This window comes from Orbicella faveolata, unplaced genomic scaffold (assembly GCF_042242905.1).
Source record: "Orbicella faveolata isolate gen_17 unplaced genomic scaffold, um_ofav_v1 contig_1, whole genome shotgun sequence".
Lineage (NCBI taxonomy): Eukaryota > Metazoa > Cnidaria > Anthozoa > Scleractinia > Merulinidae > Orbicella > Orbicella faveolata.
In genome coordinates this window covers 16,416,573-16,438,116 of record NW_028301536.1, presented here as the reverse complement: position 1 = coordinate 16,438,116, position 21,544 = coordinate 16,416,573, and the positions used below count along the sequence as shown (strand labels likewise).

Genomic DNA, 21,544 nt, shown 5'->3' with positions numbered 1-21,544 from the left:
CAGCAAACTGCGGTTGCGGCTTCAAAACTCCAACCACTAAACCAGCAAAAACCCAAAGCGAGTGGCTGCGGGCAAGGCCGTCGCTGAGAGAACAAGACTGGCTCGCGAAGCACATAAGAAAGTAGCGTCTGAAGCTGCTGTCATAATAGGAAACAACAAGCCAAAAGAAACTCACGTGGCGTAATGAGCGAGTCCCGAGAGCGAAGACACAAACACCCCAAGAAATGTTCTCACCACCACTCAATGGCTTTTTGTTATCAGCATTAGCGTTTCACTGATCGGGCTCTATTACAAACGCGAGGAGGTAAAAAAAGAGTTTTCAGTAAGCCGCAGGGTGTCCCGCAGCCTCGTGAGGATGCACTGCAACCGCAGGATGCACCGCAGGACGGGCCCCGTCAAAGAAAAGGCATCCGCCCTATGAATTGAAATTAATTGAACTTTTCCTCTTTTTTTTTTATACAACAATGCGGAAAGTTGACGTTATTCGGGTTTTCATCAGTACTGCTGCTATTTTTGGGATTGGGCTGCTGTGGATTAATTTAACGTGAAGCTTTTCAAAACGGTCCGCCATCTCGTATCTGCACCATTCACTGCGGAAGACACCAACGATGAAACCGTTTTCAAGAATTAAAATTTTCAGCATTATTATACGATGTCTGACAACAACCTCGTGAAAACGATCATGGATGCTGCCACTCTGACTGGCTTAGCTGCCAGCATCGGATGGGTTGGAAAAGAGATGGTGAAAGAGAACTTTACCTCTGACCCCAGCAGCAACGTCATGAGCTATGCAAAGTTCACCGCTGTCATGGCCGGCAGCGTCGCGCTGAAGCAGTACCTCGAAGACCAGAAGATTCTTCCAACCAGTTAAAAAAAAAAAAGCATATTGCTATATGGCTAGTATTGCGATGATGAGCGGAGGCGCAATTCTCAATGCCGCTGCTTTCACCGGTGGCAAGTATTTGTCCGGCGACGACGGAAAGGCCGGACAGGAAGAGAAAGAGCAGCATGACAACGCTCTTGAAGTTTGTCAGGCGGCTTAAGCCAAATACAAACGTGACCGCACCAAGCTTCTTGATCGGATCGAAACTAACAGGGAAATCAAAGAACAAGCGAAGCAGAACTTCACGACCACCGATTACGCGTTCAAACTCTATAACCAGGCACACCCAGACCAGCCAATAACACCCGCCAAAGAACCTCAATTCCCTGACTTTTATCAATCCACTGAGTAGGAGAAACAAGGCGAGTTGCTTTTTGTTGGCGGCAGCGCGCTCGCTCTCGGCTATGCAGCTTTTCGTTTTCTTTGAACTTTTCGGAGTGTTACTATATCTGTTCTTCGAACAACTGAATGGTCTTTGAAAGTCTACCATCTTGAAAGCGCTGTAACTAAACCGAACGAGCCTTGTTATCTATTACTTGTCTGACGGGCCTAAGCGCGACTTTTCCCGCGAAGAACTGTCAGTTGTGCCGCCAAATACACCGCTTCCGTCCGCCATTCTTTGATATCTTTGTGCCCGTATGCCAGTGTGTGCACTCCGTCATCCGCTATCCAATGCTTTGTATCAAGGGGTGAAAATGAAATCTTATTCACATACATGCCATATATCTCGTGGCACTCGCTGCGAAGAATGTTCATTTCGTGCCAGAATTGCTTTCTCACGAAAAGCGCTTCTTTGTAGTGCTCGTGCCTAACTTCCTTTTCCACCAAATACTTTTTTACCCCTTGGCTTTCCTGATATTTTTTTGGTTTTCTTCCAAGACTGAAAACATTTTTTGCCTTATAGCAACTGCTTCCTTATTAGTCCTTCACACTCATCTTTCATCTTGCCCAGAACCTATTTATTTCTGTCACTGTAAAGCATGTAGTCTTTTGGATAGCTGCTTGTGTCATACAAACCAATGCCTTCCGCCATATATTTGTAAACGTCTTCCGTCTGGATATCTGAAAGAAGGCTGTCTGTGTCTGTGTAAATAAGCTCGTTCTTCGGCCCGTGCTTTGTTTTCAAGTAATTATAGAAAAAGTCATACATCAGAATCGTGCTGTTCTCGAGAATTGTCATACCTGTGTAAACAGGCCTGCTCGGTAGGAGCTTGCTTTTGTGCATGTGTATGCCTCCCAGGTCATCATTCCCAAATATATCATGCCTTGCAGACGAAGGGCTGGCTACCAAACGACGTATCTTGTCTGTCACCCAGCTTCGGACAATCTTCACATCGATATTGTTTCTCAAGTTCTCCATCGTTTTGCCGAACACGGAGTTGTTCATCAGTTTGTAAAAGTTACTCTCAAAATCGCTTTTTGCTTTATTTCTGAATTCAGTGTTCATCCGAATGCAGGGCTCCATCCAGCATTCTAGTTCAAACGCGATCGCTCTGTGCAGTTTTTCAAACGCATCCCTTGTTTGAGATAAAACTGCAAGTTCTTGTAATGGACCACTTTTTTTTTGTCCTCCAGCGTCAGCGCTAGCTTCTCGCTGTTCCGGGGGTCTAAATTGAAGTCTTCCATCAAACGCTTTTGGTAAACCGACATCAACTCCTTTTCAATTACCTTTTTCTCCGTCGCAAGTGGGTAGCTGTTGTGCTCTTCGTTCAGCTGTTCAGTGTACTACGAGTCCACCTCTAGAATCTATCTTTGAATTTTCTTTAATTTTCATTATTTGTTCTTCTGTGGGCATGATACGCTTCCACTTGAAACCGCTTTTTGGCAGTGGCAAGCTCATCACCCAGGCTTAAAGGCCGTTATTCGCGTCTGAGTAAGTTATGTAATTTGTTGGTTTGCTCGGGTCATATCCTTCAACCCGCGGGTTGTTCGCCTTTGCATAGCGTTTGCTCACCACTGAGATGCCTCCTCTCATTCCTCGATGAAACGGTGCATGTCCTTATCTGTCAAGAGCTAAAGCTCCACGCCTGTCTTTTTAGAGGAGCATCTCAGCTCAAGCCCGGGAAACTGTAATAATGCGCCGGATGCAGCCCTTATTTTTCCATACATACCTTTCTAAAGTTTTAGAAAACATCAGCTAACAGCATCACGTCTGTGGTTACGTACAAATCGTGATAGTCACCAAGGTTTTTGCAGCCGAATATTTCCCAAACTTTCTGCGCGTGCTTATACTCTTCTTCGGTAATGCTCTTGTCATTCAGCTTTGAGTAAAACGCCTCTTTTGCAGGTAGCTTCGTCTCACTAAACCTTCAAAAGAATCCATGTATTCGTACGGGTAAATTCCCTTCTTTAAGAGCCGCCTTCTGTTTTCTTCGTTTTTGTATCTTTTCTCTCTTATTTTGAAAGACTTGGGGTCACTGCCTTTTACAAGAGAATCCAGACTGCTAAGCAAGAAATTCTCATTATCGATGACTCTAAGATTTCCCACAGAGAATGAAACGTACTCTTCCGTGTTGTTTGGTACGCGTTTTATTTCTCCATGCACTGTCGGCATTGCCTGCATCAAAAGGTGCCCATCATAGCCTTTCAAGTTATGAAATACAACCGGTATTGGCGCCTTTTTTTGCATTCAATCTGAGCTTAAAGTTACATTCATTATGCACGGCCCCGTAGTATTTTCCTGTAATGTGACAATGGTTCTTCACTGAGTCTTTGCGGTTTTGCAGCAACAAAGGCTCGGCGCAGAACAAACATTCCTGGTTATTTGCAATCCATTGGTCTATTTCATCTCTTACTTTTCTTTCTCTTTGTGGGCCAATGAAGTTTATTTTTCGGATTGCCTCGTAATACCATCTGTTGTGGCTTTAGCCACAATATCTACCAGTGTTCATTTTTGTGTTTTCCCCACTCTTAAGGTGCCATCAAGAGCGGTTTTTTGTTTGCCAAACCCGCCCAGATTGCTGCCTCATCCCTTAAAATACATTTTTTTAAAAACACATAAACTGCGTCTTCTCCTCTGTAATTAACAGGGCCGAAAATTCTTACGAATATGTATAAGTAAACCCGCATGCCTCATACATCTCTGTTTTTACGGTAAAACTTTCTTCTTGATTTTTGGCAGATCGCAGCCGTGAATCTTTCTTAACAAAGACTCGAAGTCAGCGTATGTTACGAAAGGCGCTTTCATCTGCTTATGATATGTTTTCGAAAGACACCTTGCTCTCTCCCTCTTTTGAAAGCTCTGTTCTTGTTGGCCTTTCAACAGACCTTTGCATTCAGGTTTGTGCCTTTCAAGTAGATCCTTTGTTGTGTACCCATGCAAACAATGTTCACAGAAATGTTTACTCTCATTATGCCTGTTTTGATCATACAAGGGAGCGGTAAGCCTTTTCACATAGCTGTAGTGCTTATTTTCACCTCTCTGGATAAGCATCAAGTTTATTCGTGGAATAGTGTTGTCTTTTTCGCAGATTTTGTGAAGAGTAACATGGTCATTTTACCCAGCCAAACACATTGATTGCAAGATTTGGATTTTTCTTCTCGAGTTTATCAATTTGTCGATGCCTGTGAAATTAAGACCATCTTCTATTGGGTAACTGCTAGCTCTAGTCCTTTCCACCTTTTCTTCCTTTTTCTGCTAGGAAAAGAGCAGCACGAATCGCCCATCTCAGACACTGCTTGTCTCTGTTTTGGATGTTAATTACATGTCTTGCTTTCTTATTTTGCAACTTTTTTGGGAGAGTAAAATAGCTTCCTTTACGAAATGATTCGTATCGAGCAACATTAACAAATGCAGCCAAAATACCTCCTCTCGCCCAGCCTGAACCTCTTTGCGACCATGCGTCTCTTTCACCTTTCACTTGATCAATGAAGCGGTTGCAGGCGTCGTTTGTCATCGCTTTATTGTTTCTGCATGTTGTTAATTAGAGGATCCTCTGTTTGACATACTGTTCCATGTATTGTGTTTCATTGTTTCTGATGATTGAAAACTTAACAATAAGCCCAAATTGTGTTTGACACTCGCCAAGCTGGTGATTTCATTTTAAATCAAATCAGTAAATCTGCCGCAAATTTCAGAACATCGGCTTTGTACAGACAACGTTCTGGAACAGTCATTTTCCATACACGAAGCCATTCATTAAAATTATTTCTAAGCAATTCAAAATCCATGCCACTCTTAACCCTTACAGGCTCGAGAGGCCTCTTTTGTCTTTCGTTTTCTTTTCCGGAATTGATCCATAGAACAGTTCCAGCACGTCAGATGAGAATCTTGAAGCAGCCATTATGCTGTTTATACCAAGGCAACATATCTTTTCAAATAGAAAATAATTCTGGGACACAGGCCCCCGCGGGTTCCGGATACATTCCTAAAAGCTTCAGTTACGGGATTCCAAACCCTCACATGTACAGATACCGGGGCCTCTTGTGACACCCTCACTACTCGAAGAGCCGAGATTCTAGAAAATAATAGTTGTCCCAGAACCCCCGTTATATATGTGTGTCCAAGACAAAAGAAAATGGCTCGTGATACAAGTGCACGGTGTATAAATTAAATTGAAAATCTTGGAGGCAAACCGATGGCTACATCATAGTTTAGAAGAAACGTTGAGCGGTATGTTATTTGAGGTGATGAATTATACCACTTTGACAGGAGAACTGAATTCACGTGAATATTAGTGAACTGTAATCTTGGTGAATTGTAGCCTGTCACGCTGAACAACAATACTATTTTTCACGACAATGGGGATTACCCGCCGTTTCCAAAATAGTCCGTAAATTTCAGTTGCGATTGAGCAGAGTTTATTCGGGCTCATGAGAAAAAGAGAAAGCCTGGGAACGAGGTTGTAATACAGTCTAACAATTAAGTTTTGTTTGCCAACAAAGCGTTTTATTGTCGTGTTTATCACCGCAGTCTGCGTGTTACAAGTCTGCGTGTTAAGCTACGATGGCCTAAGAAAAAACAGGTTTGATTCAATTCCGTTACAACAGCCCTCCGGTAGGGTCAAATTTTGGATGAACAGGAACGAATTTGATTGGCTACTTGAAGAGGGTTTTCCGGGGGTTTATAGGAACAAGGGAGCATGGTCAATTTCAACTAGAGAACTGTGCAAAAAAGGCAAAGGGTGAGCAAAGTAGTAAAGCAGGGAACAAGTCAGGGAAAACTGCGGAAACAAGCGAATACCCATGCACATTTTGGAAGGGAAAAGAGAACAATGACCCCTAAACTGCCCCTTCCCCCTCCCCCGGAAGGGGGAGGGTTGAACAATAGACCCGGAGGTATAACCAAATTCGTGTTAGGTGGATTTTCGAGAATTCCGCCATGTTGAAAGAGACTTTCTTCACTTGATTTCTTCAACCATAGATTCAATATGCAGCATTGATTGTAAGGGGATGTGAATAGTAAATACGAGACTTTACGCTGAGAAGGTAAGAATGGCGTTTTCTTTGCGAGCCCGAGACATTTGGACTTTTTTAACTGCGAGACCGAGGTTTCAAAGTACTTTAAATGCAACCACGAGACGTTTAGCCATCGAACGTAGATCTATTTAATTTCCGTCTGAGTTCGTAGGCTATGAGACGTTCAGACGGTAAGGCGTTCTAATTCAGATGTCATTTGTAAAACCAAACAAAAAACTCAGGACTTCAAGACTTTCTTAGCACTGCCTAGCATTCGAGACAGCTTCATGAAAACTGCGTCAAAACTGCTAGACGCACATAACGTCAAAAACCGAGACTGCGGGATGAATCCGTGAAATTCAACAAAAATTTTAAATTTGCAAGACCCACCGTTTTTGAAGAACCATTTGCCGCCCTATTAGATTGTCATTTACTTCCATTGCCCGTTCCTCCTATTACCCATTCTTCCTATTGAATTCCTTTACTAAAATAAATTGAGCGGGGTATATTATATCGGAACCTACATTGATTAGGATGTTAGGGGATTGTGTACTTTTTTTAGGATAGTTTCAATTATTGTCTTCAAATAAAGTCTTTTTGCTCATCGATTGTAGCGGCAATTCTACGACGTGTACTGAAGGATTGTGCTGGCATAATGCTCTATGTTGCTATCGTAAGGGTCGTGTTATCCCACAATAATCTTTACATCTAAACGTCTGACAAGTCCACAACGAGACGTCGCGTCCGTCTTTTTTCAGCTTTCTTCTAATGATTGACGGTGGCTGCGCTCCGTTAGCATGAAGAGCTTCTTGTCTCGTGCACTTTGTTTCCGTTTAAATTGCCCAAGGCAGAACATATTTCGGCAAGCCGGTTGGCAATTGAAACATCCAAAACGAACACAACAGGCAAGGGTAGATATCAGCTCCCTTCGAAAACTATCATTTAGCAAGATATAGAGACACGGATTTATGGCACTGTTTGCATGTGCTAACCATAGGAAAACGAACTGAACTCCAAGTGGTAATTGTTGTCCCTGTGTTGGTCGCACGAACCACAAGTAGTGATTGACGTATGTTGGAAACCAGCACAGCGCAAACACCACGACAATAATGGCCAGCAGTCGCACAACTTTGCGCTTAGACATTTCCATAACGGCTCGATTGCTACTTGATAAATTTCCTGGGATTTTACGAAGCCACAATTTGCGACAAATTAGCACGTAAAGGACTGCCATGATGAATAGGGGGAGTGCGTACAGCAGGACGAAGAGACAAATATGGAAGATCCTGACTACATAGGGATCTGCCCCGGACGAAAAATGCAAACAAAGGTATGCGTTATGCCTTTTGTCAAAGTCAACCTCAGAGTAGAAAGCATAGGGAATCATCAACACTAGTGATAGAATCCAAATGATTGCGGGCAGGAATCTTGGCTTTCGAAATAGCTTGCCTCTTAGGGGATAGAATACCACGTAAAATCTGTCAATCGAAATAATCAACATCGTTAGAACCGTCGCTGCTATAGAAACGGGCATAACGTATAACAAAGCTTTGCACGTGACAGTACCCATTGCTCCTCCCGGCCAAACAGCTCCACGGTAAAAAAAGACAACCTGATAGGGCATCAGCGTCAATGTCAATAGCAGGTCTGCAACGGCCATATTGGCGATAAATAAGTTTGTGACTCTGCTGGACGAAGACCTCTTAAACACTAGGAACAAACCAAAGGAGTTGCCAAACAGTGCAATGATGAAAATCACTGCATATGCTGATGTCATGCCAATCTTCATCTCCGTTAGATTGAAGGAGTTCGAAAGGGTGGAGTTTGGTCCCTGTGTAACACTTGTTCCTAAGCGAAGAGGAAAATTTATCAAACATTTAGAAATACAATTGATTACAAATATAAGCGAAAGTAAACTGCAGGTGGACTCAATTCGTGCGAAAGTGTTCATTTAATTCTATTCCACATATTTAACTGTTAGCACCTAAGAACTTTTACCAGGATTAAGCGGTGTTACACTTTAATATATTCTTACACCTTTCACACTATAAATTAACATCTCGACCGTTATTATCTTTTCTCTACTTGATAATGGCGGAGTCAAGATGACTTCGAAACGTCCTAGTTTACATTCGCTTCTTTTCGTAAAATTGATCAGTACCAGTGTACTCGAATCAACTCTGTTCGAAAAACGTTTGCCATTGTTGTGCAATTTTCAAAAAGTTTCCTTACTCATGCTCATCCTGGCTGGTTAATTTGAGAAAAGAAACTTTAAAGCGCTTTGCGCATGCTGCTCATGTCAAGAATAGCAGAATCACTAAAACGATAGAGAAAATCAGTCGTAGTCTGGCTTTTAATTGAAAAGCTACTAAGAATACAAAGCGCTTGCATTTTGTCCTGAAATGTTAGTCCTACTTATGCATTAATATCAATACATAATTAAGCAGACAGGTACAGATGATAGAATATATCATTAACATAGGATTTCCTTTACGTATGCTGCCAAATTACAAACAAAGCACCACAAAAAGTTTATACCTAATTGCAGACTTCGTAATGAAAGAGCTATAACTAGTAAGAACGTTGTTACCATTTGTGTTTTTCATGCTTGCAAGAGCTGGCATCTAGGATGACTAGGATCCTGCGGGATTCAAAGTGAGGAGGGGTTACATAAACAATTAATTTTATATGGGAACGTTTAAAACACGCGAATTTGATTTTACAGTAAGCATCTTTGGGGCAACGTAGTGTACAGGTAGCGTAGTTCAATTATTCCATTGCCTCAGCATACAAAGAGAGTTTCCGCCGATAATTCTCTAGTGAATTCGTAGTAAAAACATAAAACGAAACAATATTAATCAATCCCTTTAATTTCATAATAACAAATGGCTGGGCCAAATGACCAATTTTGAAGCACGTCTGCTTCAAAGGCCATGAAATGATAAGTTTATATATTTCACTCTGTCTTTAATCCTCCTTTTCTACAGAACAATCGCGTTTATAAAATACTCATCCACACTTTTCACAGCGTCCAGATGAGTTCAGTTTGATGATACAAAACAGTCCTCGAACGTGACTCTCCAACAAACGCAAACTGGCACAGACCGCAGTAACAATAAGCTCAAAACATTGCAAATTTCCTATCATATTTGGGAACGGATCACAGGTACAGCAGAATTTCAAAAGAACCATAATAAGATTTTATCTTGTTTGGTCCATATTGGGAAATATTCTTGCAAGTTTATGGTCCTCGCCAGCATCTCCGGCCATCCATCAACTTGCCAAAAAAGAAAGTCTACTAATATTTTCGCAATATGGCAACAACAGCTCCAATTAGGTTTTGAAGAGGCAAAGAAAGGCACTGATTTATGGCGCGTTCAATCAAACCGTGTGGACCTCGTGTAAGAAACTAGACTGATCTTGTAAGTTAACTTTTCAAACTTGCAATTCACATTTCGCGAAATGTCTTCGTACTTCTTTTGAACCACGCAAAGAAGGTCAGTTACTTCTATTGTCATATACAAACAACTAAAAATTAACAATTTGTAACTGTGGTAATGTATTTGCATGCGATCCATTCAACCATCTCCAAATTTATTTTCCATCGATTTTTGAACAAGAGATGTGGAGAATCAATCGCACACTTTTGAATTTCATCAACATCGAATTTAACCAGACGGACGATTGATCATTTATATCTGTCTTTGAGTGTAATATTTTGTTTAATTCAAATGGCCATAGCCGAGAGCGTTTATTTATTTTACTTCTTTCACTTTGTATTTGCCTTATTGTGCAAAAAGGGCTTCGAAAATGAGCCTATCAAAAATCTGATCGAGGGAGATTTTGAGACTGTCTAAAAGGCAAAAAGAAGGCTTCCACTAAGTTGCGAACTGATTCATTTTTGGTGGGCTTGTGATGATGCCTACGATCATTGATACATATTCACTCGCAATGTTTTAACGTGAGAGCAGCTGAGAGCCGTGAACACAAACCGAGAAATGGTATTATGAAATAGATATTGGTTACAAATAGATAATATGCCTCGATTCATATTGAGTAGCCGACGCCTGCAGCTAGCTGTAATTTTTGAAAAAAAACAAATTTTCATCGTTATGTCTTTCTCAGGGATTCCGTGATAACGAAGTCATAGTAGTATTTAGATGTGACGTTAGCAGTTGATATTTGTATCAAAAACAACTCCCAACTCATTCTTCCCCTATTTAAAACAGTCCTAAAGCTACCTTCAGTTACGTTAACACTGGCGATGACTGAACGCTTTGGCGAACCCAGTTCAAAGGACACTCACCTTCGAATAACGCTATTCTTCACAGTGGAATTAATTTAACTTTAACCATACAAGTTGACATCTTCGATTCTTTTCCAATACAGCTGTTCTCAGTGTGTCACTTCTGGATTAAACTAGCCAGTGGTGAGGCTGTGTGTGAGACTAAAGCAAGCCGTGTTTGGATCTGCAATGAGAATTATCAAAATAAAATTGAGACACAATTTCCTTTCTAATTGGCTCTTGCCCAGGATCAGTAAATGTATAGATCATATTCACGTGATGCCACATTACCTGACATATTGACATATGGACTTTTAAACCTATAATTGAATGCAAAACAAAGGCTACATCTATAGCCACCGTTCTCTTTTAATGATTCTTTTGATTTCTGAGTATAATATACACAGCCAATATATTATATCATTTTTGAGTATGTTGAAGTGGGTCAGGCATTCTGCCTCGATAGACTGATCGACTCCTCCTGTAATTCAGTGTGATTTGTTCAGTAGACAGGTTTTACATTAACACAGCGACAATTAAAAATTCAAAAAATCGAAGCCCTCAACATAGCTGCTGATGACCAATGGCTTAGCTGAGTAGTGTTACTAATTATTAGAGAACAAGGCCACTCAACTTGGTCTTCGTCAGTTCTTGCTAACATAAGGTGAGACATTCTCAGAGAAATGGTTAACTATTTCCTTCAACGACTATCATTTATACTGAAAAAGAGGTTCCCATAACTTCACGTTGTCAGACAAATTTTTCAAATTTGCAACCGGTTTTAGAGCGGCGCTGCTTATACGAAAATAAAACAATCATATTACTTTCTTTGAAGGAAAAGATTGTTTTAAGATCGAAATCCTGCCTGTGTAGAGATAAGACACTAGAGAGCTTTTAAGATTTTCTTCAAAGGTGGCAAGCTCAAAAGCTTCAACAAGGAACTGAATTGCATTTTACGTTTAAAGTCGGAAAGATTCGCGATAAAAGTTCAGTCGCACAACTTTCCCGGCAAAAGCGTAAATTTTCGTGGTTTTCAATTTTTCAACTTAGTATACCCCCTTTTTTAGAAGAATATCAGGTTTGAATGCCTGCAGGCTGGCTCCAAACACCATCCAGAAACAATACATTCGAAAATAGAAATGCCGTGCGCTATAATCTAAGAGTGTTAATTTACACATTTTCAACTTTGTATTTATAATTGATTCTAGAATGTGCCTTACTGAATATTTGGCATCGTAGTTACATCGAAGCAGGAAATTGATGCCTCCGTGTTTGTTAAAAAAATAGTCCGGTACTACTTTACAAGTGCAGTTACCTCTAAAGAGAAGTCTTTTCATTCATGTAAGTCTGAGCGATTTTATCGTAAGTTCGATGTCAACCATCCGAAAGCATCCCGTGGAAAGGTCTTGGTACATACTAGTCCGTTTTATTTTGTCCTTCTTATTTTTCCAAAGGAAACGAAACATTTTATCTTTTACCATTGGCACTATTTCCGTAGGGACCTTAACATTTGAAATTGAGTATATTAAGTTAGACAACCCCAGAGATCGATTTAATTATTAGTGCTATTCTATAGAGTGTTAATCCCCTCGATTTCCAAATGTCTAAATTTGTCTGCCGTTTTTGTAATTTCAAATTAAAGTTCATCTGGTTATTACCTTTTTCGTCATAGGAGACATAGATTCCTAATAATTTTGTGGGAGTATTCATCCATTTCACCCCTAGCGGTTTGGTTCTATTATTCTATTATTCTTTTATTATTATTATTCCAGAATGTTTTTGTTTTCTCTACGTTAAGCACCTATCCAGAGAAATTCCCAAAAGCGCTCATAGTTTCCAGGGCTTGTTCAACAGAAGCCACTTCAGCACAGAATACGTTGGCTCGTCTACAAATGGCTTTAAGTTTGATCTTTGAGCCAAAAATTCTGATTCCTTTTATGATTGAGTTTTGCGTTATTTTGTTTGATAGTATTTCTGCTGTCAGGATAAACAGATAAGGCGAGAGTGGGCATCCTTGTGTAACTCCTCTAGAGGGCTTAAACCAGTCCGTTGCAAAACCGTTGTTCAAAGCTGGGCTTTCTATGTCCATGTAGAAGATCTCGATCCATTTTCTTAAGCAGTCACCAAAATTAATTTTTTGAGAGCACTTTGAATACAAGACTGTTCCAGGGAGTCAAAAGCTTTCTTAAAATCAACTGATATTAATATATCTGGAGTGTTGTTCACCTGAGTTTGCTCCATAATATCACTTATTAATCTTACATTTTCTCCAATATATCTTCCTTTTATGAAGCCCGTTTGGTCCGGATGTACGAGTTTTGACAGCATTGGCTCAATTCGCCTTGCGAAGGCTTATGATACAATTTTATAATCCACGTTAAGTAAATTGATGGGTCGCCAATTCTGTAAAAGAATTAATTTAGCGTCGTCTTTCGGTAAAAGCGTAATTATGCCCCTACGCCGACAGACCGATAACCTCCCATGCTCATATGCTCCATTCAGGCTTGCTAATAGATCTGCTCCTACAAGATCAAAGAAATGCTTATAAAATGGTACGGTAAAACCGTCTTCGCCTGGTGATTTTCCGTTTTTAAATGTCTCCAATGATTTTCGACATTCTTCGTAAGTCAAGGGACCGTCTAAAGCATCTCTTTCTGCATCGTCTAATTTAGGAATTTCCATGCTTTCGGTAAATATTTCAAAGCTGACCTGTGCATCTCTTGTTTGAGAATTGTACAAATTACTATAATATATTTGGATCATTGACAGAATTTGTATTTCATCAGTAGTTGTTTCATCATTTTCTAATTTAATTTCGTTTATGGTTTTTCTATTATAGTTCCTTTTTTCTAAAATTTTAAAAAAAATTTTGTAGCTTTTCTCCCTCTTCTACCCAGCGGCACTTAGACCTGAAGATTGCAGCTTGCCTTTATTATCATATTGATGTCGGAGTTCCTTTTTGAGGTCATCATATTGTTTAAGAATTTCGTCAATGTTATCAAGGTTCTGGCTATTGCAGATTCAGATTTTATCCAGCTCATCGAATTGTTGTTTGATCTCCACTTCATGCTCACGAATCGCCTGTGCTTTTCCTTTAGAGAACGAAATGGTTGTGCTTCTTATTTCCATTTTAATCAGTTCCCAAAACAGCTGTTGGTCATTTAAATAATGATATTTTTCGCGAAGCTGAGGATATATATAATTCTAGAATTTTGGTTGTGTATTCCTTGTCCTCCAACACAGAATTATTGAATTTCCAAAAACCTGGTCCTCGAGGATTCTCGGTCGGCCACGGCAATGATAATAATATCGTGTTGTGATCTGATTCATCCAAGAATCAGCAGAAAAATAAAATATTCAGCCTCGGCCGAGTAAACAATATTCCTATAAAAATAGAGATGTGAGGTGGTAATCTGCAAGGACTTTTATATGAAAAGGAGCGATGGTCGGGAAAAAAAACTGCAACGTACCTTCTTCGAGTTTTAAAGCCTGCACAAGAATACTGAATTTTAGTTAAAGCATATCCGTGGGCTTCTTCATTGACCTTTTTGTCGTCGTCTAGTCCCCGGTCTCCTCTTTTCATTATTTTTTCCGTTTGGTCATGTGCATCACTTTAATTATTCCGACTAAACCCCTACAGGTACTTTGAACTCCAAAGTCAATCGATCGCGTGATGTGATTTTGTGACTGTTCGTTTTATCTAAAAGTTGTGTAGTCCTTTCCAAACCGTCGAAAAAAATTATTTTGCACAGATTAGTAGTATATTACCGTCGGGTAAATCGTCCATCAACTTGTCAGTTAAGTTTTTTTTTCGCAAAGATTTTCTGCTGCGTCTTATTGAGTATACTTTAGGGAAGTAAACATTAACACAAACATTTCATAGTCCTCCAGATAAAAAAGCTAATACTCTTCCTTAATCTGTCACCACTTGACCCTTGGTTGCTTTGCGTTAAAGTTGTTATTTGATCTAGAAAGAGGAACTACAAGAAAAGTCTCGTTCGAAGAGTTAGATTCTGTCACCGGCCCATGATTGATCTAGTCAGGATCACAATCGATCTCTTGATCTAGTCCTATCCTATGCATATTAAAGTGCCACTAACCCCAAAAATTTTTTTCGTCTAATAAAATCTAATAGTTTCCCTGATTACTTCAGCGAAAAAATTATCTCGATTGATAAAATCCCTGCGTTTCTACAGGCGTTTAAACCTGTAATTTCTATGTTCACGACCGCGCAAAGTGAGATCTGGGTCGGGCTACCAGTGACGTCACTTCGGGAACCGGGCTAAAACACTCAAGAGACTTTTGACTGAGCTTCGAGGACAGTCAAAACATTTTCGGGTTATTTGTGATTCATATTATATCAAAACTGGACAAGAACTTTAAGTGAAAGAACTGTATCATCTAGCATTACAATTCGGAGTCTAGCTACGATTTGGACGGCTGCGAAGTACATATTTTTTTCCATTTCGAAGTGCGGGTCGCCAGTCGAGATCGCCGCGTTGTATAATTATATTTAGGCCGGGATCGACAATTTGCCGATCCATTTGGGTTATAAAGGTACAAACAATGGCCGAAGAGTTAGCTTACAGCTCTTAAAGAGTTACAAAGATGTCAATGAACACGAAGAGTTGGTAATTTGACTTTACGGAACGTGCAAATTTCGGAGTGTCAAAACACTTTTTCATTCAAATATTAATTTCCCCCGAAATACAAGTTAAAATGCGATGCAGTCGCACTCCACTCCTGCCTACTTCTCCAGATCAATGATTGAAAATATTTTTAACATAAGAGATAAGCACAGATGTCGGCCAACAATGTTCGATGGTGAGGTAACTTTTCGCTTCGTTATTGTCGACCGACCGTAGTATATGCATATTCAATTACTGCGTAGGAACACAAGCTACGCAAATTTGCATATTCCGTACTAGTGAAATCATCGAAAATCCTTTGACAAGATCTTGAAAAGAGGTTCAGTATACTTTCAGTTAAATATATACGTTTCTACTTCACTGTTATTTAGACAAGTCTCTATTTCAAAACGCGATGCGTTTAATTTACCGTGTAATTTCGTCACCTATAGTTTCGTCTGGGACTCGGAGGATCGTTTGTGCTCGAAATAGTCAAATGGCTTCCAGCTTATCCCAAATTCGTGTCTTATGCAGTACCTTGACAATTTCAATCTTTCCACTAGAGATAGAGAAGAATATACAGACCATGAAAACCTCTAGGTTTTTACAGTAGCGGCGAACCCGAGATCGAAGAAATCTTCAATGGCTCGCCGGCTTTGCACAGATCAGCCCACTTCTTTGGTCTTTTTCTCGTTTCTGGTAGAGTTTCATCGAGATAGAGGTATTCAATGAAGAGGAATACTCTATTCTGCGCATCCTGTATTGCTGCAGCCTCCAACAACATATCTTCCTTGCATTCTGCAACGATTTTTGACACACACTATCGCATGTTCGCATACATTCTTCTCAGAAACAAAATATTGTTATTCCCGAAGTGACGTCAAAAGCCAACTCGTCCCATTCTCCGCTATTCCTCGGTCGTGAACATGGAAAAGGGTAAATGTACAAACTTAAAAAATTCATGGAAAATTAACGAAAATAGCTACAACGATAATTTTTTCGAAGTGGTGATTAGGAGAAAAAGTAAATTTATAGAAGCGAAAAAAAGTTTTGGGGTTAGTGGCACTTCAAGGACTTCAAGACGTTCGCGCTACTTGTTTGTGCGCATCCTTACTGCTCACGCAGACAAGTTACAGGGTAAGGCCCTTAAAGTTTCCCCTCCCCCACCCCCCGATCCATCAGACTGACAAAAGCCCAGTCTGAAGAGGGATAAGTATCTATCGAGATAACACCTGTCTCAAGTTATTTCGAATTAGGCAAAATTTAAGCTAGCTATATTTTATCAGCAAATTTGTTCGTTCAGAGTTGGTTGGAATCTTACCCAGCAATCTTAGGAATCTGTTACTTGTACGTACACTCTGATATCTGAAAAACTCCGGTATGAATAGGTTTACATTCAGGTCATTCAGGAGAGACTGATTCTCCCGAAGATCAAATAGAGCGCGGATTCCTAGTGAAAGGAAAGATAGTGAGTGGAATCCGGATTTTTCGTACGTTTAAAAAATCGGATAGTTCGAGAAATCGGCGGTAAAATTACAGTGTTCGAATGAAGGGACGTAGACGATTTTTGGTTCGAAGAATCGAGGGTCCAAGGAATCGGGATTACGCTGCACCATTAAACAATGTACTATTGTTCGCAACGCGTAATTTTACTCTCTATCAACTGCTTACGGGGGAGGTGGAATCATTTTCCGTGCATCCACGTGTGCTTGACTATAAGGTAGATTAAGTAAACCACGAAGGCGACGCTACCCTGCTAGCAGAGGTTTCTTTCTCGCAAGTCTTTTAACGTGTACGAATTTTTCGGGGAAGTGAGAAACCCGACTACGCGAAATGCAAGAGACGCGAACGACGTCGCAGATGCTAAAAGACTTGCCAGAAAGAAACCAATACTAGCAGGGTAAAGCGACGCCAACGAAAACATCAACAAATAGAATGGCAATGCACGTTCCGTTATAAATCTTTGTACATTTCTTAGCTTTCCCCTACGAAAAAACAATGTCAGATGGCCAGGTTCTGCGTAGTCAGGAACCCGTCGTAGTTCACGTTGTGTCTTTAGCTTTGGAACTGAAAGCTGTCATTATATGCTGGGCTAGAGCATGATTTTAAAGCGCACTAAACAGAACTATAGGTAATTGCGAAATTCGAAGGCAGCAGTATGAATTCAATTTTTGCCATGCGTCGTCCTCGGTGTCGCCGTCGTCACTTCTTATATCTGGTAATCGATGCATTTGTTTGCAATCAGAACCATGTTAAAAGAAAGATGTATGGAATGGCTGTACCTAATATGACTGATATGCACCATTAAGTATAGTATCTAAGACCTCATTTTCTCTTGATCTAAGCCAAGAGACAGCATAATTAGACGACGACTTCGGCGAGTCAAGCAAGCCAACGTGGAATCGAAATCTACAAAGATGGCATGAACACAGTTATTACTTACCGGGAGCATATACGATGGCTTTAAAGACGCGAAACAACAGCACTGTAGGGAACTGATAACGTTTACAAAGCAATTTGCATTAAAAAGCCCTAATAAAGATAAAACTCCGCATTGTTCGGATTCTCTGTTTGTTTACGTTAATTGGTTACGAGGGAAGTGAAAGTTGATCCGATAATACCTAAGGTCTTTCACCCCTTGCCAGACGACAGACTCTCTTTTCGTCTAAATTTGAATGTAAAGGGAGCATATACCAAACCAAAATTTAAAAATCTGAAATCTAGAATTGATGAGGGAAAATTCCCCTTTTCTTTAAGGGAGCTGGAAAGATCAGTGGTTAATGATAGCATTATAAAGCGAGGACACTAAATTTCAAGGGAATAAAGTAAAATTAATTAGTATAGATGGATATGCAAATGGAAAGCTTTATTTTTCCACTGCTATCCGTTATTGCTTAGCTAGAGATTATCCTAACTTGCTGTGGATGGAATTTCTAAAATGCTCAAATTGCAGAGGTCAATTAATAAAAGCCCAGATCTGTTTGTGTCAACGGCCATCAGTTGGTCTCTAAGCTCTAGATATTTTGAGTATATTAGTAATCAAAAGACCTTTTATGTCTTCCCGTTTCACACTTTTGAGTAACCGCGCATTTGAGCGCTACACAGCGAGCAGCACCTGTTTCCTCTTAGTTCCGTCTTGCGTGACACGAAAGCTCTCGCCATCACGCGAGAGGCATCTCGGGAGGCCATTTCTCCAAGCTCTCTCACAACCTCGTTACCAGGGTCCTCTCTCTACCTCGGACCCTGGGCACGAGGTTGGCTCTCTCACGCTCTCTCTATCACGTTTCCTTTTACGTCACGCTCGACGGACTACTAGAGAGATGCTACTGGTGATCTACAGGGGGGCAGGATGAAAGACACGAAATCAAATAGCTGTTTTCAAGCTTACTCTCAACGCACGTTTACGTTATTTTTGTTATCGATTGCTTTTTGCTTACACAGTCCAACCTGTATATAACGGCCCTGTATTAAGGGGCCACCCTCTATTAAGCGGCCAGTTTTCAAAGTCCCAATTTTTCGCTCATACAAACGCTGTATTTGTTACCTGTATTAAGCGACCACCTCTATTAAGCGGCCGCGGCCACCCTGTAGCAGTCCTATGTTTTGTCTTTCTTTGTTATTTTTAACTGTATTAAGCGGCCACCTTGAACGGAAACTAAGCCACGTGTCATTTTACGCTGTATTATAGCGTGTTTAAAATGCGATCCATCATCACTATAAAGAAATAACATTTACTCTGAAAGCTGCTGTAAGCTGATAATCGGCCTTTTAGTATCGTCAACGCTTTCAAGATGTTCGCAATGTGCTGAAGTACAGTACCATATCCTTAGCCCACGCCTAGTGAGTATTTTTAGTGACTCTGTGTTAAGCGGCCACTTGTACAGTTAAGCGGCCAGTTTCTCAAGTCCTGAGGGTGGCCGTTATATACAGGTTCGAATGTACTCGGAAAAATGTGCTTAACATGTTTGTTATTCAGGTCATTGAGATCGTTAGATCTTCTGGTGTTATGTTTATAAGTTACCTTACCTGTCAGTGGTGCATTATCATTACCTTTACTCCACGAAATTGTTCTTTAAAACACCATTGGACATCAGTTAGCCCGCAGTGCAGGCATATTATTGACGCGAGAGTGAACAGTTTTGCAGTAGGCCGCCATAGGGTTGGGGCGAGGAAAGATTTGCAGAGGAAGTACCTCTATCATCCAAGATGGCGGCATCGAATACCTGGTCCGTTGAGCGTTCCGTTCCAAAACAACGCCTAACGCCGAACAGTTTTTGAATCAACAGCAGCTTGTCTAAACAGGAGGGGTTTTTTTTTCACTAAAATAAAATCTTGCAGTGCAGCTCTTATATTTTAGCACGTGAGCGCACAACATTGATTGCTCCCGGGCTATATTGGATTCAAAAACCAGGGGAGCCTAGCCCTAACCGGTGTACCGTAAATCTTCCAATTAGCGCCAGGGACGCTTATTTCAAATTTAGGAGAACTGGACGGGGGCGCTTATTCGAGGGGAACGCTTAATCGAGGGGGGTGGGGGAGGGGCGCTTATTTAATTTTCCCAGATCGTGGCCTCACATGATCATTTTTTTAATGCATCATCAGCACTTAAACAACAACATAAGCTGTTCATCGACATAAAAAGCTGATCCTAAAGTTTAAATCGCGGCACCATTAGGAATTCACGCGGTCACAAACTGAAACAATGTTCAAATCTAATACTACAAGACGAAACCTATACATTCTTTTCTCTCTCATTACTCGTCCACAAAATAGGGGGAGGGGAGGGGCGTTTATTCGAGGGGGGGGCGCTTATTTTAAATTTTGGTCGATGGGAGGGGCTTTTATTCGAAGGGGGAGCTTATTCGAGGGGGGGGGGGGGCGCTTATTCGAGGATTTACGGTAATCCTTGGAGAGGGAACAAAGCCTCCTACGGTGTAGTGGTGAGGCACAATGACGAGTGCCCAGGAAAGGGAAAGAAAATATTGGGAGGGAGGGGAACTGATTTAACGCTCTTTCCTGACCTATTTTGCATTGTCATAAAACATAGTTCTTTAGCCAATCAGAATCGACACTGCGTTATAAAACAAACTTCAAATCTTTTATGCACCTTATCATACTTCTTTATTATTCACAGTTAATAATAAGTTACATTATCTTACATTATCAATATTTTACAGTTTCGGAGACAGGAAGAAACCACATTAACTCATCATTATTTGGACGTTATCCTCGCTAATAGACGACGGGTGATTTATGACTCAGAAGCCACTCCATGAAACATAATTTCTTAAATTCACTAAAAGGTTGTAACTTACATCCGTTTATTTAACTCACTATTTCGTAAAATATTTATAAGGGGCATCTTAATGAACCCTGCGATGTCCTAATTTAATCTGGCTAAATCAACGGTCCTGTTGTTGGTTTCAGTTAAGATATAGTGAATGGAGTGAATGCCTCCTCTTGGGCACACTCCCAATTCTTCGCGTTCTTAACTGTGTCCTGGCCCAGTCTTCCAATTTCGACCCATTCATTCCTTTTAGTTTTTACTGGTGCTCACTTATTAACTAACTGGTTTTTTTTTTCATCTTGGTCCACACTTGACCATGGAGTTAATTACTATGAGATTTTCTTTGATTTGAAAGTCATTTTATACATTGCTAACATGACTAAACATATCATATCGCGGTGTTGCTGACAGAATTTATCCGCTGTAAAGTATGTACATAATATGTAGAAGTATGTACATGTCAGAATCAGTTTTGATCAAGAAAAAATTCATTCGCATATACTCTACTGTTCTGAGAGTTTGTTTAATTTACATCTTAATTTAAGAGGCTCGTCAATTGAAGTGCTTGTGGCAAAATTAATAATAATATGAATATTAATATTATCCATTTGCGAGTATAGCTTATTTCAGTGGTGTAGTGCTGTCTGGCCTCTTAGGATAAGGGTTTCCTACCCCCCCCCCCCCCCCCCACACACACACACACACACACTCTCTCTCTCCCCTCCCCCTTTAACCCCCCAACTCCCTGATACTAAATACAGTTGAAGCCAGGTATTTCGAACTCTCAGAGGAAACGAAAAATAGTTCGAAATACCCGATAGTAAATGACTGAAGGGCAAATCCAAGGGAAATATCCGAGTTTGAATAGCTGGGTTCAACTGTATAGGAAAACAAAATCTGTCAATATTAAGTGAATTCCAGTAACGTTGAACCCCGCTATTTCGAACTCTCGGGGGAAACGAAAAATAGTTCGAAATAGTCGATAGTAAATGACTGAAAGGCAAATCCAAGGGAAATGGCTTTGAGTTCGAAATTACGGGGAATTCGAAAAAACCGAGTTCGAA

The 21,544-nt window shown here is 40.5% G+C and overlaps 1 protein-coding gene across 2 annotated transcripts; it reads right to left on the bottom strand.

Annotated features, from left to right (window-relative positions):
• Window positions 1–5,749: 5,749 nt before the first annotated feature.
• On the bottom strand, window positions 5,750–17,749 carry LOC110050044 (G protein-coupled receptor 83-like). Of its 2 annotated transcripts, none has more exons than XM_089292347.1 (4): window positions 17,637–17,749; window positions 10,587–10,749; window positions 8,871–8,921; window positions 5,750–8,128 (listed from the first exon to the last, which is right to left on the bottom strand). In XM_089292347.1, exons 3-4 carry the CDS (start codon window positions 8,902–8,904, stop codon window positions 7,035–7,037), a joined length of 1,128 nt encoding a protein of 375 aa, XP_089148473.1. In that variant the 5' UTR covers window positions 8,905–8,921; window positions 10,587–10,749; window positions 17,637–17,749; the 3' UTR covers window positions 5,750–7,034. The 2 variants fall into 2 exon arrangements, with proteins under 2 accessions (XP_089148473.1, XP_089148476.1); XM_089292350.1 differs by lacking the exon at window positions 17,637–17,749 and adding an exon at window positions 15,624–16,123.
• Window positions 17,750–21,544: the final 3,795 nt, after the last annotated feature.

Bases quoted from the DNA above. Each gene is read 5' to 3' on its own strand.
- LOC110050044 (XM_089292347.1), bottom strand. From the start codon at position 8,904: ATGCCAGCTCTTGCAAGCATGAAAAACACAAATG. The intron at 8,129-8,870 runs GTAACAACGTTC...CTCTTCGCTTAG, and splicing joins AAGCATGAAAAACACAAATG to GAACAAGTGTTACACAGGGA.